General features: G+C 40.8%; 2 protein-coding genes and 1 non-coding gene across 3 annotated transcripts in view; all 3 read right to left on the bottom strand.

Annotated features, from left to right (window-relative positions):
- Positions 1-2,135, bottom strand: part of LOC126026166 (protein mono-ADP-ribosyltransferase PARP14-like) — a 54,758-nt gene extending 52,623 nt beyond the window's left edge. Inside the window, exon 1 of the mRNA XM_049785865.1 lies at positions 1,943-2,135. Within this exon, the coding sequence (XP_049641822.1) occupies positions 1,943-2,129 (187 nt within the window). The 5' untranslated portion in view covers positions 2,130-2,135. The remainder of the gene's footprint in view (positions 1-1,942) is intronic.
- FAM162A (family with sequence similarity 162 member A) overlaps positions 1-16,109 on the bottom strand; it is a 497,431-nt gene that overhangs the window by 118,177 nt on the left and 363,145 nt on the right. The gene's annotated exons all lie outside the window — the stretch shown is intronic.
- LOC126026984 (small nucleolar RNA SNORA51) lies at positions 3,245-3,377 on the bottom strand. Its single transcript, XR_007502164.1, has one exon. It is a non-coding gene; the product is annotated as a small nucleolar RNA SNORA51 (small nucleolar RNA).

Raw genomic sequence — 16,109 nt, 5'->3', positions numbered from 1 at the left:
ACCAGACACTGCCATGTGTGGCCCCCAAACCAAACCAACCCTCCTTCTTGCAATATTAACTGGCTCTCCATATCTTCCTCTTATTCCTTGCTCTTCCTTTACCTAATATTAAGAATGTTTGTATGAAGTGTATCTTTGAAGGTAAGACCTAAACACAAAGGAGAAGCAATGAGCAAACAAAAGACACTGCTCTTTGATGCCATACAGACCACAGATATGTCACTCTGAGTTTTTTTGTTTGTTTGTTTGTTTATTTATTTTTGGTTTTTGGTTTTTGGGCACACCCGGCAGCACTCAGGGATTACTCCTGGCTCCACACTCAGAAATTGCTCCTGGCAGGCCAAGGGATGCCGGGATTCGAACCAATGACCTCCTGCATGAAAGGCCAATGCCTTACCTCCTTGCTATCTCTCTGGCCCCGTCACTCTGAGTTTTACAAAGAAAAGGTTGGTATATCTCTCTAATATCAGGAGGACTCTGAACCATTTTCATTCACAATTCCCAGTCCACTTTTCTGCCTACTTCACTTTTCTGTTTTTTTGCATTTCTCCTTCAACCCTTTATAAAACCCAAGAATAAGATTTTTCAAGGGACTAACACATGAGTATTTTTTATTTACACCAAGATATTTTTGGATGTAGAGAGCCCCTTCAAGTTTCACTCAGAGTCACTCCCTGGTTTCTCAGTCAGTTGAGCCTGTTGGTTAATTTTAGGTCTTGAGGAACCCTTGATGCTCAGACCCCTTTTTGTGCTAGAAATCACTCCCCTGGTTTCTAGATATCTCATGAGATCAACACTGAAATGTCCTTGGACACCACCACTATCACCCCCAACTACATTTTAGGATGTAGAGGGAAATATGGTTGGATCAGACCTGCTTTGGTACTTTCAAGACATGAGTTCTAACTATTCTATTATCTCCCCTTAACTCTTGTCTGTTAGAAATTGGCCCTCAAGATGTCAGCAAACAGATGTTTTCTTAACAAGGTTCATAATTCTTGTCATTTAAGACCCACTATTATCTTAGTTAAACTTTTCAATTTTTTCTTTCTATTAGGGTGCAGTCGTCAATCATGAAAGCTTACCTCCTGGCTTTCTGTTCAGGGGCCATTCTTGGTAGAGTTCAGGGAATCATATAGGGTACTAGCAATCCAACTGAGTTGCAACTGAGTTGCAAGGCACATTTCCTGCCCACTTTACTATCACTCTGTCCCCCCTCAAACTTTTTTTAAATTTAATTTTTCCCCTAGTAGTTTACAAAAAAAGGAGATTTAATACTTTGCAATTTAAACTTTGAACACAAAGCCCTCACTTTCAAAACGAATAAAACTGGTCCTTGTTCTTGGGCAAAAACAGGTGGTACTACAAGGATACCCTTGTATACCTAGTTCTTTTTCTCCAGCCTGCTGGCTTCGATCCAGGGGAATGCCAAGAAGGAAGGTGACAGCAAAGTGGCCTGAGGGAGCCCTTTAAGCTTCTTTTTGCCTTCTGGCCCCACACTATCCTAGCAATGTCTTCAGTCTCAAGACTAGATCCCCAGGTCCTGTCCATAGGCGATCACATTATTTGTGATTCCCCAGGAAACTGCTTCTCCTTAAGATTCCCACAAACCTCTCCAGTTTTAGAACTTCTGTTTTAATAAGAAGTCAAAAATCGCAATAGATCTGCAACAGGAATCCCATCCCATGCGGGGCTCACCCGGTTACCTGGCAGCGGTGTCTCCCCCAAACTAAAGGTGTGACTTACTTTCTGAGAATTTGTAGTTGTTGTTGTGCAGCAGACGGGCAGCGCCCTAGGGCGGTGCAGGGGACCCACAGCACCCACTTGCTGCAGTTGGGTAGATGCCACGGCCCCCCCTACCTGCACGCTCCCCAGACCCTCTCCCTGTCCCTCCAAGCCCGCCATGCACCCGTCGAATTTTCCCTCCTCTCCCGGGCCTCACCGTCTTCGGGGGAGAACAGCACCAAGAAGCGAGGCGGGGTCCCGGGCACAGGGCGCACCTCGCATTCCCCGCCGCCGGATCTCTTGGAACTCTGGAAGTACATCTGCAATTTGGTGCTCAAGTTTCTCGGGGGGTCGGGGCCCCAGGACCCCTCGACCAGCAGCGGGAAGGAGGGAGGCGCAGCCATCCTCAGCTCTGCCCCACCGGACTGGACTAGGGCTCCCTGCCTGACCCGAGTCTTTCGGTTTCGTTTCCTGGCAAGACTTAGCCTTTGACTAAAAAAAAAAAACCATCTGCCTTGCATTTCCTCATCTCCACAGCTAGTCCTCAGCTCTTCCTGCTTCAGGCACCTCACATCCTGCATTTTGCTCTGGGGGTTCCTAAATTCAGGAACCCTCAGACTTATCACTAGAGTCCATCAGATAATATAAGCAGCACCTGTGGGCCCCTGGCCTGCACAAAACACTGAGACAATCAGGGGGATTTGATTTGTTCCTCCCCAGCAAATTAATGGGTCAGCAAAGTGTTTCTAATGTGCTGGAGCTTGTTTGGGGATTTATTCAGACTGTTAATGGTCAGCAAACTACTGTGCTCTCTTCCTTTTTCATCTTGTTTTGTTCTGTTAGAATTACAAGAAATGTGGGGAAGCAGGACAGTCATCTAATTGTTCTGTATTGTTTGTGAAGCAGCTGGGTGCATTGAAAAAAGAATTGAGAGTCCCTGCCCAACCCGAGTTCATAAAACTGTGGGGATGCCAACGAATTTTGTCACTGTGGGGTCCCTTATCTCCGAAGGAATGAATACACAGCCCAGGTGGGATCAGGAGTTGTTTGGTTTGATACTATTTAAAGGAATTTTGTGGGAGGAGTTCTGGGTCTGTGTAAATGCAAGTAGAAAGGGCAGAGCAGGTGGAAGATTCATTCATGTGTGGGTGAAGTTGGGATGGACTCGTGGAGGCTTATTAGGAAGAGGCCCCCTTTCTCACTGCACCAGGAAGAAAGCAGAGAGTACAGAAGAAATAGATAAATTTGGTGGGAAATTGGGGGATTCTCCCCAGATTATTTTCTCTGTGTAGAAAGGGGCGAGGTCTTTCAGATGTCAGAGCAGTGACTTCAAACAGTGCTGGCATTAACATTTTGCCTCAATCACAATGATTTAGCTTCAGTTGAATCTGAAGATATACAGAGATGTAGCTGACAATGTTTATTGGACTTCTCATTCCAGACCCAGAGTAATGCTAGTTTTCTCCTGTCCCCAATTTTCCACCAACACAGGATATTCATTCTGAAGTCTTTTTTATTTTTTTGTCCCCCAATTCACAATACAGACCAGGCAAGGGGCCTGGGTTGAGGTGTATATGGGGTGCATTTACTCTACCTCCTCTTTCTATTCAGTCAATGTAAAGAACTCAGCCTGTGGTAAGAATTGGGAGGCCTTCATTCTTCAGACTTTAGACTTCATTCTTCATTCTGAAGTTTACACCACCTAAGGGAGATCTAAGAAGGGAACAGAAGGCCCAGTACCTCCTTTCAGCCACCAGAGGTCACTGCTTCCTCTGAATTATATTTAAAATCAGCACAGGCCTGGCCCTAAAGTTTGAAGACATATTTCCTTACTCATTATTTTACAGAAACTAAATCTTTTCATTAGTTTTTTTTTATTTTTTAATTTATTTTATTTATGGGTTTGGGTTACACAAGGCTATGGTCATATTTTATTCCTTGCTCTGTTTTCAGGGATCATTCTTTTCTTTTTTTAATTTTTATTTAAGCACCATGATTACAAGCATGGTTGTAGTTGGGCTTCAGTCATAAACAGAACACCTCCTTTCACCAGTGCAACATTCCCACCACCAATGCCCCCCTTACTTGCCCCCCCCTTATTCGAAACAGGAATTCTACTTCTCTCACTCATTGATGTTGTCATGCTGTTAGTGTAGTTATTTCCCTAACTGTACTCACCATTCTTTGTGGTGAGCTTCATATTGTGAGCTGGTCCTTCACCCTGTAATAAGCAAGTTGTGGAAATAAAGTCATGACTTTATTTTGCATTTGAAACTCATGGCCCAAGAATTCAAAATAGGGTGTGATTTCAGAAAACTGGATTATACTATTCTCTCTGTTCCAACCTTAGGTCAAGGAAGATTGCTCCAAAATTCAGTACCCAGTGGCACATTGTCTCATTATAGGTGACTATCATAGTCACTTGGTAGACACACCCTGTTTCTGGCCATCTTGCTAGAGTTAAAGTACATTCTTCAAATTTCATGGGAAAGCTTCTGACACTTCCTCTACCAGCAATAATTCTTTTGAGGCATACTTTCCAAGTATAGATGCACTGATGCTATAGCTGAGTGGAAGGTGGAGAAAGAGGCTTCTATAGAGGAATCCTTAGTAGACTTGATAGTTATGAGTCTGTATGAGGATAAGAGTAAAACAGTAAAGTCACTCGAGCATCCAATAGATAAGTAGTGACATACATAGACATATATGTCTGAAAGTTAACATTAACAACAAGTACAATCTAAAATAAATTAAAAGAAAAACTTAAGGTTTTCATTCTCATGCATACCATTCATGAAAAATTGTATTTAACTGATATGTTACAAAATACTGAACACCAAGTTCTTTGGTTAAAAATAGTTGGAGAATTATGGGTCTCCAGGCTTTTCAACTCTCTACACTAGAGAGGAGGAGCAAAGGGAGGGGCCAGGCAGATAGCTGGCTTCCGGTGCCTTGATCCTGGAGGCCAGCTCTTCCCAGGTATAGGGTTAGAGGACACCCCATGCCGAATAGCATTCTTCCTAGCTTGGGGGGTGCTGGGAGGTTTGGCAGGCCTCCAGTCGTTCCCCTATATCCCCCTGGACTCTAGGCCTGGCCTGAGTGCCACCTCGGGTGGCCTGCTGTGGGTTCCAGGTGGACTCCATTAGGGGTCTCCAGGCTCCCCCCACCTTCTCTGCACTAGGGAGGAGGAGCAAAGGGAGGGGCCAGGCAGATAGCTGGCTTCCAGTGCCTTGATCCTGGAGGCCAGCTCTTCCCAGGTATGGGGTTAGGGGACACCCCATGCCGGATGGCATTCTCCCTAGCTTGGGAGGTTCTGGGAGACTTGGCAGGCCTCCAACTGTTCCCCTATTTCCTTCCCTACTCCAGGCCTTCCCTGGTTGCCGGCCCAGGTGGACTCTATCATGGTCCGCAGGCTTTTCCCCTTTCTCTCCCGACACTAAGGGGGGACACATGGGGTGGATGGCGGGCCGATGTAGCACTGGTATATGTCAGGACATTACGTCGTGACATTCACTGGTATTTTTTCTTCTTCTCATTGGTCTCCATTTAAAAAACTGCATGGGGGTGCTATATATATATATATATATATATATATATATATATATATATATATATATATATATATATATATATACATACATACATATATATATATGCGTACCATATATATTTAAAATAAAAATGAGAGGACTGACTCTCAGTTTGGGAAGAGACCATTTCAAAATAAAAATGAGAGGAGGGACTCTCAGGCTGGGAAGAGGCCAGTACTCTTCCTTCTTGTTTACTCTCAGCGGCCTCTTGGCCTCTTCCTTCTTTCATTGTGTAACTGTGGTTGCTACCATACTAAGTTTCTGATTAGTTCCCATGAACGGTGACAATTGAGTCCACTGTCTTAAGTTAGATTGTTTATTTTCCCCACTTTTTATCTTTTCTCCTCTTTGTGAACTGTTCAATAAGGTATTTTGGTGAAAGAGTCCCTCTCTATCTTTCCTTTCCTTTGTTATTTGTTAAATAAGGAAGTTTGTAGAAGTGTCCCTCCATTTAACATTTATATAAGAACCAAGTCAATTGGATTGTTGGACTTGTTCTAGCATCCCCATAGGCACCAATCTCACTGTGAACTGTTCAATAAGGAATTTTGGTGATAAAGTCCCTCAGTTTAATTCTTATGTTTGAACCAGGTCACGGGGATTGTTGGACTTGTTCTTGCGGCCCCCTTATGCACTGATAACGCCAGGTGGCATTATTACTTGTTTGCGTGGGCACATTAAAATGGAAAATACTATACATACAAATAAGTTCTTATCTAATAGAGATAGGAACACACAAATCTTGTGGTGCAATGGAACCTTACAAACCCTGACCATTGACATGATGACCTGGCACAGGCCTCAGAGGTTTGGGTATTTTCCAGTCACCCCTGAACCAGGGATGCCATCTATGAAACATCCAACGTTGTTTATGACATCACCTGGAAGCAATCCTCTACTGGGGAAGACCCCACTGCTGCTCTGACATCGATTTACTCAAAAGAGTCCTCCCTTAACACTGAGAAGATTTAAACAACAACAACGACCTGCGTACTGGACAGGGCTTTCTGCATTGCCCATTAATTGCAAGTTGAAATTAGACACCGCTCCACACCATCCTGACTTCAATGTAGGATATACAGATTCCAGGACCTTCAATACAGACACATGAGATCAACAACAGAGACTGTGAAAAATATAACTGTATGGGTACTACAGACAATGACCAGGATTGGACAAACTAGTTTGCCTGGAGCCTAGAAATGGTCTTATGTCAGGAAACTTCATGGGTAGGGTCTCCTTGTACTTAAGCCAAAGTTTTTCCTTTCCATGACCCCCATACTTTGGTGGGCCCATGCAAACGATAATTGCCACACTAACATTGTTTTTACAGTGCTCCTTTGACTCCAAACCTTTAAGAAACCACTAGTAAAAATATCTGGAACTGCAAACAAAAAAAGGTTAACATTAGTGTTAATATATATGCTTTTAGATGCACTAGCATTCTGGGGGATAAAGGAGGGAGATAAGGGATATATGCTTGGGAACAGGGATGAAGGGAGGACAACACTGGTGGTGGAAAGGCCTTCATTTATTGTCACCATGTACCTTAACTATCACTGTGTAAGATTTGCCATTGTGTACCTTAAATATCATTGTGTAAGATTTGCCATTATATATTCTAATAAATGTCATTTAAATATAAAAAATACAAAATAAAAAATAAATAAAATAAAATACTTCTCCTAGTAAAAAAAATAGTTGGAGTATGGGGCCAAAGCCATAGCACAGCAGTAGAGCATTTGTCATTCATGCAGCCGGTCTACGATGAACCTTGGTTCGATCCCCCAGCATTGTATGTGCTACCCCAAGCCAGGAGCAATTTCTGAGTGCATAGCCAGGAGTAACCCCTGAGCAGGCCACAGGGTGTGGCATAGAAAGCAAAAATAAACAAATAGTTTGAGTATATTTATAGGTAAAACTTGAACATAATATTTTAAACATTGATTTACAAATAATTATTTTTTAAATTAAATAATGTCTTTATTTAAACACCATGATACAAACATAATTGTACCTGGGTTGCAGTCATAACAAGAACACACTCCTTCACCCATGTAACCTTCCCATCACCAATGCCCCTGTCTCTTCCGTCCCCAAACCCCACCTTTATTCAAGACAGGCTTTCTACATCTCTCACTCACTGACAATGTTATGATAGTACTCAGTGTAGTTATTTCTCTAACTGCACTCACCACTCTTTGTGGTGAGCTTCATATCTTGAACCAGTCCTTCCAGCCTTCATCTCTAAGAATTATTTGAATAACTTTAGTTTTTCTTAAAACCCATAGATGAGTGAGACTGTTCTGTGTGTGTGTCTCTTTCCCTCTGACTAATTTCACTAAGCATAATAGATTCTATGTACATCTATGTAAAGGAAAATTTCATGACTTCATCTCTCCTGAGAGCTGCATAATATTCCATTATGTATATGTACCACAGTTTCTTTAGCCATTCAGGCATCTTGGTTGTTTCCAGAGTCTGGCTAATATAAAAAGTGCTACGATGAATATAGGTGTGAAGAAGAGATTTTTGTATTGTATTTCTGTGTTCCTAGAGTATATCCCTAGGCAAATAATTATTCTTTACTAAAAGTTTCAAATATCTCATCAATTATCACAGAATATTTCAAAGATATTTTTGATGAGTTTTTTTTAATTTTTAACAAATGTTTATTGAGTTCCAATTATTTGTTTTTTTTAATTTATTTAAACACCTTAATTACATACATGATTGTGTTTGGGTTTCAGTCATGTAAAGAACACCACCCATCACCAGTGCAACATTCCCATCACCAATGTCCCAAGTCTCCCTCCTCCCCACCTGTCCCCCGCCTGTACTCTAGACAGGCTCTCCATTTTCCTCATACATTCTCGTTATTAGGACAGTTCAAAATGTAGTTATTTCCCTAACTAAACTCATCACTCTTTGTGGTGAGCTTCGTGAGGTGAGCTGGAACTTCCAGCTCTTTTCTCTTTTGTGTCTGAAAATTATTATTACAAGGGTGCCTTTCATTTTTCTTAAAACCCATAGATGAGTGAACCATTCTGCGTTTTTCTCTCTCTCTCTGACTTATTTCACTCAGCATAATAGATTACATGTACATCCATGTATAGGAAAATTTCATGACTTCATCTCTCCTGACAGCTGCATAATATTCCATTGTGTATATGTACCACAGTTTCTTTAGCCATTCGTCTGTTGAAGGGCATCTTGGTTGTTTCCAGAGTCTTGCTATGGTAAATAGTGCTGCAATGAATATAGGTGTAAGGAAGGGGGTTTTGTATTGTATTTTTGTGTTCCTAGGGTATATTCCTAGGAGTGGTATAGCTGGATCGTATGGGAGCTCACTTTCCAGTTTTTGGAGGAATCTCCATATCGCTTTCCATAAAGGTTGAACTAGACGGCATTCCCACCAGCAGTGGATAAGAGTTCCTTTCTCTCCACATCCCCGCCAACACTGTTTATTCTCATTCTTTGTGATGTGTGCCATTCTCTGGGGCGTGAGGTGGTATCTCATAGTTGTTTTGATTTGCATCTCCCTGATGATTAGTGATGTGGAACATTTTTTCATGTGTCTTTTGGCCATGTGTATTTCTTCTTTGTCAAAGTGTCTGTTCATTTCTTCTCCCCATTTTTTGATGGGGTTAGATGTTTTTTTCTTGTAAAGTTCTGTCAGTGCCTTGTATATTTTGGAGATTAGCCCCTTATCTGATGGGTATTGGGTGAATAGTTTCTCCCACTCTGTGGGTGGCTCTTGTATCCTGGACACTATTTCCTTTGGGGTGCAGAAGCTTCTCAGCTTAATATATTCCCATCTGTTAATCTCTGCTTTCACCTGCTTGGAGAGTGCAGTTTCCTCCTTGAAGATGCCTGTAATGTCCTGGAGTGTTTTGCCTATGTGCTGTCCTATATATCTTATGGTTTTGGGGCTGATATCGAGGTCTTTAATCCATTTGGATTTTACCTTCGTACATGATGTTAGCTGGGGGTCTAAGTTCAATTTTTTGCAAGTGGCTATCCAATTGTGCCAACACCACTTGTTGAAGAGGCTTTCCCTGCTCCATTTAGGATTTCTTGCCCCTTTATCAAAAATTAGGTGGTTGTATGTCTGGGGAACATTTTCTGAGTATTCAAGCCTATTCCACTGATCTGGGGACCTGTCCTTATTCCAATGCCATGCTGTTTTGATAACTATTGCTTTGTAGTACAGTGTAAAGTTGGGGAAAGTAATTCCTCCCATAGTCTTTTTCCCAATGATTGCTTTAGCTATTCGAGGGTGTTTATTGTTCCAAATGAATTTCAAAAGTGTCTGATCCATTCTTTGAAGAATGTCATGGGTATCTTTAGAGGGATGGCATTAAATCTGTATAATGCCTTGGGGAGTATTGCCATTTTGATGATGTTAATCCTGCCAATCCATGAGCAGGGTAGGCGTTTCCATTTCCGTGTGTCCTCTCTTATTTCTTGGAGCAGAGTTTTATAGTTTTCCTTGTATAGGTCCTTCACATATTTAGTCAAGTTGACTCCAAGATATTGAGTTTGTGTGGCACTATTGTGAATGGGGTTGTTTTCTTAATGTCCATTTCATCCTTATTACTATTGGTGTATAGAAAGGCCATTGATTTTTGTGTGTTAATTTTGTAGCCTGCCACCTTGCTATATGAGTCTATTGTTTCTAGAAGCTTTTTGATAGAGTCTTTAGGGTTTTCTAAGTAGAGTATCATGTCATCTGCAAACAGTGAGAGCTTGACTTCTTCCTTTCCTATCTGGATTCCCTTGATATCCTTTTCTTGCCTAATCGCTATAGCAAGTACTTCCAGTGCTATGTTGAATAGGAGTGGTGAGAGAGGACAGCCTTGTCTTGTGCCAGAATTTAGAGGGAAGGCTTTTAGTTTTTCTCCATTGAGGATAATATTTGCCACTGGCTTGTGGTAGATGACCTTCACTATACTGAGAAAGGTTCCCTCCATTCCCATCTTGCTGAGAGTTTTGATCAAGAATGGGTGTTGGACCTTCTCAAATGCTTTCTCTGCATCTATTGATATGATCATGTGGTTTTTATTTTTCTTGTTATTGATGTTGTGTATGATGTTGATAGATTTACGGATGTTAAACCAGCCTTGCATTCCTGGGATGAAACCTACTTGATCGTAGTGGATGATCTTTTTAACGAGGCATTGAATCCTATTTGCCAGGATTTTGTTGAGGATCTTTGCATCTGCATTCATCAGTGATATTGGTCTGTAATTTTCTTTTTTGGTAGCATCTCTGTCTGATTTAGGTATCAAGGTGATGTTGGCTTCATAAAAGCTATTTGGAAGTGTTTCTGTTTGTTCAATTTCATGAAAGAGTCTTGCCAAGATTGGCAGTAGTTCCTCTTGGAAAGTTTGATAGAATTCATTAGTGAATCCATCTGGACCTGGGCTTTTGTTTTTCGGCAGACATTTGATTACTGTTTTAATTTCATCAGTGGTGATGGGGGTGTTTAGATATGCTACATCCTCTTCTTTCAACCGTGGAAGATTATAAGAGTCCAAGAATTTATCCATTTCTTCCAGGTTCTCATTTTTAGTGGCGTAGAGTTTTTCAAAGTAGTTTCTGATTACCCTTTGAATCTCTGTCATATCAGTAGTGATCTCTCCTTTTTCATTCCTAATACGAGTTATCAAGTTTCTCTCTCTCTCTTTCTTTGTTAGGTTTTCCAGTGGTCTATCAATCTTGTTTATTTTTTCAAAGAACCAACTTCTGCTTTCATTGATCTTTCGGATTGTTTTTTGAGTTTCCACTTCGTTGATTTCTTCTCTCAGCTTTGTTATTTCCTTCTCTCTTCCTATTCTTGGGTCCTTTTGTTGAGCATTTTCTAGTTCTATTAGCTGTGTCATTAAGCTACTCAGGTAAGCTCCTTCTTCCTTCCTGATGTGTGCTTGCAAAGCTATAAATTTTCCTCTCAGTACTGCTTTTGCTGTGTCCCATAAGTTCTGATAGTTTGTGTCTCTATTGTCATTTGTTTCCAGGAACCTTTTGATTTCCTCCTTGATTTCATCTCGGACCCACTGGTTATTGAGCATGAGGCTGTTTAACTTCCAGGTGTTAAAGTTTTTCTTCTGAGTCCCTTTGGAGTTCATAAATAATTTCAGAGCCTTGTGGTCAGCAAAGGTAGTCTGCAAAATTTCTATCCTCTTGATCTTATGGAGGTATGTTTTATGTGCCAGCATGTAGTCTATCCTGGAGAATGTCCCATGTACATTGGAGAAGAATGTGTATCCAGGTTTCTGGGGATGGAGTGTCCTATATATATCCACTAGGCCTCTTTCTTCCATTTCTCTCCTCAAGTCTAGTATATTCTTGTTGGGTTTCAGTCTGGTTGACCTATCCAGTGTTGACAAAGCCGTGTTAAGGTCCCCCACAATTATTGTGTTGTTGTTGATATTATTTTTCAGATTTGTCAACAGTTGTATTAAATATTTTGCTGGCCCCTCATTCGGTGCATATATGTTTAGGAGAGTGAATTCTTCCTGCTCTACGTACCCCTTGATTAATATAAAATGTCCGTCTTTGTCCCTTACAACCTTCCTGAGTATAAAGTTTGCATTATCTGATATTAGAATGGCCACTCCAGCTTTTTTATGGGTGTTGTTTGCTTGGATAATTTTTCTCCAGCCTTTTATTTTGAGTCTATGTTTGTTCTGACTATTCAGGTGTGTTTCTTGTAGGCAGCAGAAGGTTGGATTGAGTTTTTTGATCCATTTAGCCACTCTGTGTCTCTTAACTGGTGCATTTAGTCCATTGACGTTGAGAGAAAGAATTGTCCTGGGATTTAACGCCATCTTTATTTCAAAATTTGGTGTGTCTTTTGGGTAGTCTTGTCTTAGATTAGGTCTTTCAGTTTTTCTCTTAAGACTGGTTTTGTGTCTGTAAAGTTTCTGAGCTGTTTTTTGTCTGTGAAACCATGTACTCTTCCGTCAAACCGGAAAGTGAGTTTTGCTAGGTATAGTATTCTAGGTGAAGCATTCATTTCATTCAGTCTTGTCACAATATCCCACCACTGCTTTCTGGCATTGAGTGTTTCTGGTGACAGGTCTGCTGTAAATCTCAGGGAAGCTTGCTTGAACGTGATTTCCCCTTTTGATCTTGCTGTTTTCAGAATTCTATCTCTATCTGTGGGATTTGTCATTGTGACTAGGATGTGTCTTGGGGTGGTTTTTCTGGGGTTTCTTTTGGTTGGTACTCTTCGAGCATGCAGGATTTGATCACATATATTCTTTAGCTCTGGAAGTTTCTCTTTAATAATGTTCTTGACCGTTGATTCTTCCTGGAAATTTTCTTCCTGGGTCTCTGAGACTCCAATGATTCTTAAGTTGTTTCTGTTAATCTTATCATAGACTTCTATTTTCATCTGTTCCCATTCTTTGACTAATTTTTCCATTGTCTGCTCATTTGCTTTAAGTTTTTTGTCCAATCTCTCCTGCTCTATGGAATTGTTATGTATCTCATCTTCCACAGCACCAAGTCTATTCTCAGCTTCTGATACCCTGTCCCAGAGCTTATCTATTTTGTCATTCACTTTGTTTATTGACTTTTTCAGTCCTGTTAGTTGACATGTTATTTCAGTTTGGAGTTTTGTGATTTCTGTCTTCATATTTTCTTGGTTCTTATTAGTGTTCTGTTCAACTCGATCCATGGTTTCTTGGAGATCTTTGAGCATCTTCCATATTGCTAGTCTAAAGTCCTTATCTGAGAGGTTGATTAGTTGGTTGGTCATTATCTGGTCCTCAGAATTGTCATCTTCATTCTCTATGTCTGATGCTGGCCTGCGTTGTTTCCCCATTGTCACACTTGTATTGTGGGTTTTTCTACGTGTTGTGGTGGTATTCATTGTCTATATGATGCAGGCAGCACACTCCTCTGGCTCCTCCCTTTCTGGATGGGCCGACTTGCCTCTAAGGGAGGGAAGTCCTCCGTGGATGAAGCCTCACACTGGGTCAAATCTTAGGCCCGAGCATGCAACAGAGAAGACAGTCCGGAGAGAAATGTTTGCTTCTGTGATGTAGCGCTGTTCTTAGTGTCATTTTTCCTTCTTATTGCAATGGTGTTCTTTCCTTAGAAAGAGTGCACGGCTGTGTAGTGAAGCGGAGCGGCTGTGCTCTGCTGGAGCCTCTTTTTGCCCCACTCGCAAGAGTTTCACGCAAGAGAACAGTAGACAGACATAGACAGGTCACACTCACAGTTTTTCACAGTTGGGCCCCACTGGGCCGGTGTACTTTCGCGGATTTTCCCCGCCTGGTGTCACACACAGGGAGCCGGCTTTTGCAAAGCCTTGCTGGTTTTCATGCCTTGATGAGTTCTTAATATTTTCACCACATAATTGTAAATTTTGTGTCAATTTTATTGTCAAGAATTGTGATGTAACCATTATGTGAAGCTTTTTATTTTATTTTCAATTAATTCATTTTTTTACAATCACACCACCATTATTTTATATTGTAGAACTGCTACATCATGGCATCACTCTTACCACTGTTGTAGAGATATACTCCAAAGTGATAGCACAGCTGTCGTGCATGCATCCAATCAGAGATTGATCCTTGGCATCTCATATGGCCCTCTGAACCCTCCAAAAGCATGTTACAAGCACAGAGCCAGGAGTAGACCTTGAGGAATCTTGGGTAGGCCCCCAAATAAACAAACACAAAAAACCACTGTGATAGGCTTAAAGCTTTTAATGTGCTTTCTCTGAATCTAGAGTAGAGAAGAGAGAAACAATAACAGAACTTTATGCAATAATACTGTCATACAGAAAATATATAAATAGCTCTGGTAAGATAAGAGTTATAATCAATAAAATAATTAGAAAGTAGTCATTATGTTTTGAAATATAATTTATTGATGATCCATACAACTTGAGGGAGAAATAAATACCTGCATATTCAACTTAAGAAATAAGGATCACAGCCTTGCGGAGTATGACCTCACAGAAAGAGATAAAAGTACTGGGAGAGAGGATGAATGGCTGTAATAAGACCACTGGGGTGCCTCTAAAACACTGTGACATGTCATAGGGAGGGGGCTTGTGACCTGTGGTTATGGGCATAAATGGAGAGGCTGACCTGGAAAGACTAGGGAGCACTGGGACTAGTAGTCCATGGAAGGTAGAAATGGAGTGGTGGACAGAGAGAGCTGGCAACTGCCCAGGAGTCAGGACTGTTTCTGGGGAGCCTCAGACCATCAGATGATTTTCATAGTTGCTACTGCACACCTTGTTCAAGATGGGGACAAACAACTAAGTCTACTCCCGAATCACACAGCCAGAGTTCTAATGGTGTGGGAGATTTAGCTGTGAAACTTTGGAATTGTACAAGCAATATTTATAGACTCCTCCTAAGATAATCTCCTTTTTGATTCTGGTCTTGGATTATTGCAGAACATCTGTCCTATTCACATATGGGGCCACTAATAGGTTTACATTTACCTATATCAGCATTTCTCAACTGGAGGTTATATCCCTGTGGGTCCAAAGATATTTAAAGGGACCAGAGGTGAAAATTTTACAAAGGGGGCACACACCATGAGATTATTATGCCAATCAATAAAATTGTGTAGGGAAAGACACAAGTCAGAAGGAGATCAAAATTAGAATAAGGTTCAGTGACACCGACCTAGTGATTCTTGCTGCTAGTTAGAGACTAGAAAAGTTTTAGAAAAAACTGAATGCAGCTTGTAAGGCAGGCAGTTTTCTAATTGACTACATCTATGGATTTAGACCATACCTTCTTTATATATAAAACACTAAAGATGCCATTAATATCTAGTAAAAAATATATAAATACAAAAAATTGGCTGGATATAAAATTGATAACTGGCTGATATACAGGGGTTCATAATTATTACATTCATCAGGAAACATGCTTAACAGCTGCCTGTGTTTGATCCCAGCGCCACATGGTACCCTAAGTACGTCTTGGTTTAGTCCTAAGCCCTCTCCTTACTACCAGCATAGCCTAGGTATTTCTACATTACAGAGTCCACGCAGCAATGCATCCTCCTGTGCTTCCATTGAACTACTGATCTGATAAGCTGCATTGGTTCCTGATTACTTCTTGAAAGGCCTTCCAAACAAAATCTACCATTTTACTCATTGAAGCATCTGTTAACTTTCCAGAAGCTGCCAAAACACAAGTAATTTCATCGTGTTATTTACATCTTCAAATTTACTCAGTTAAATTTCATTTTATTTGTTTATTTTTGAGTGTAATTTTTGTGCACTTCACAAAAATTCTTTCCTTTGGTCAAAATTGGGAAATAATTGTAATTCCAATCACTCAGTGCTTTCTTTGCTTCTAAATCTCATTCTTGTTTAACCCTTATATTCACAATGTTGGCTAAGAAACAAAAGGATTTTAAGTCTGGTGGAGTTCCAGTTCCAGATGTATAGCTCCAGGATTACAGGTTGCTGTTAAAACTCAACATTTATTCAGGAATCAGGATTACAGTCTGGAAAACAAAACCTCAAGGAGGTATTTGAATCATATACATTAATAACCTACTTGGAAGTCACTAACATAGACAAAAGATACACTAGTCTCCACTGGGCCCACTTTATGGTTCTCTATGTTCAGATTGGTAGAAATTTGATCAGCTAGTGATTAGTTATGTTTGAATCCTGGGCTACGACTGTGTGGTTTTACCTGAGTGGTGGTCATGTTTTCGTGTGGCCAAAACATGCCTGCATGTGCCTGAGAATTGACTTTCATGGCATGAATTGACTTTCATGGCATGCTTTTAAGTTTCTAG

The sequence above is a fragment of the Suncus etruscus genome, chromosome 13 (genome assembly GCF_024139225.1).
Source record: "Suncus etruscus isolate mSunEtr1 chromosome 13, mSunEtr1.pri.cur, whole genome shotgun sequence".
Lineage (NCBI taxonomy): Eukaryota > Metazoa > Chordata > Mammalia > Eulipotyphla > Soricidae > Suncus > Suncus etruscus.
Note: the sequence above shows the minus strand (reverse complement) of the source record. Positions and strands in the feature narration are given on the sequence as shown.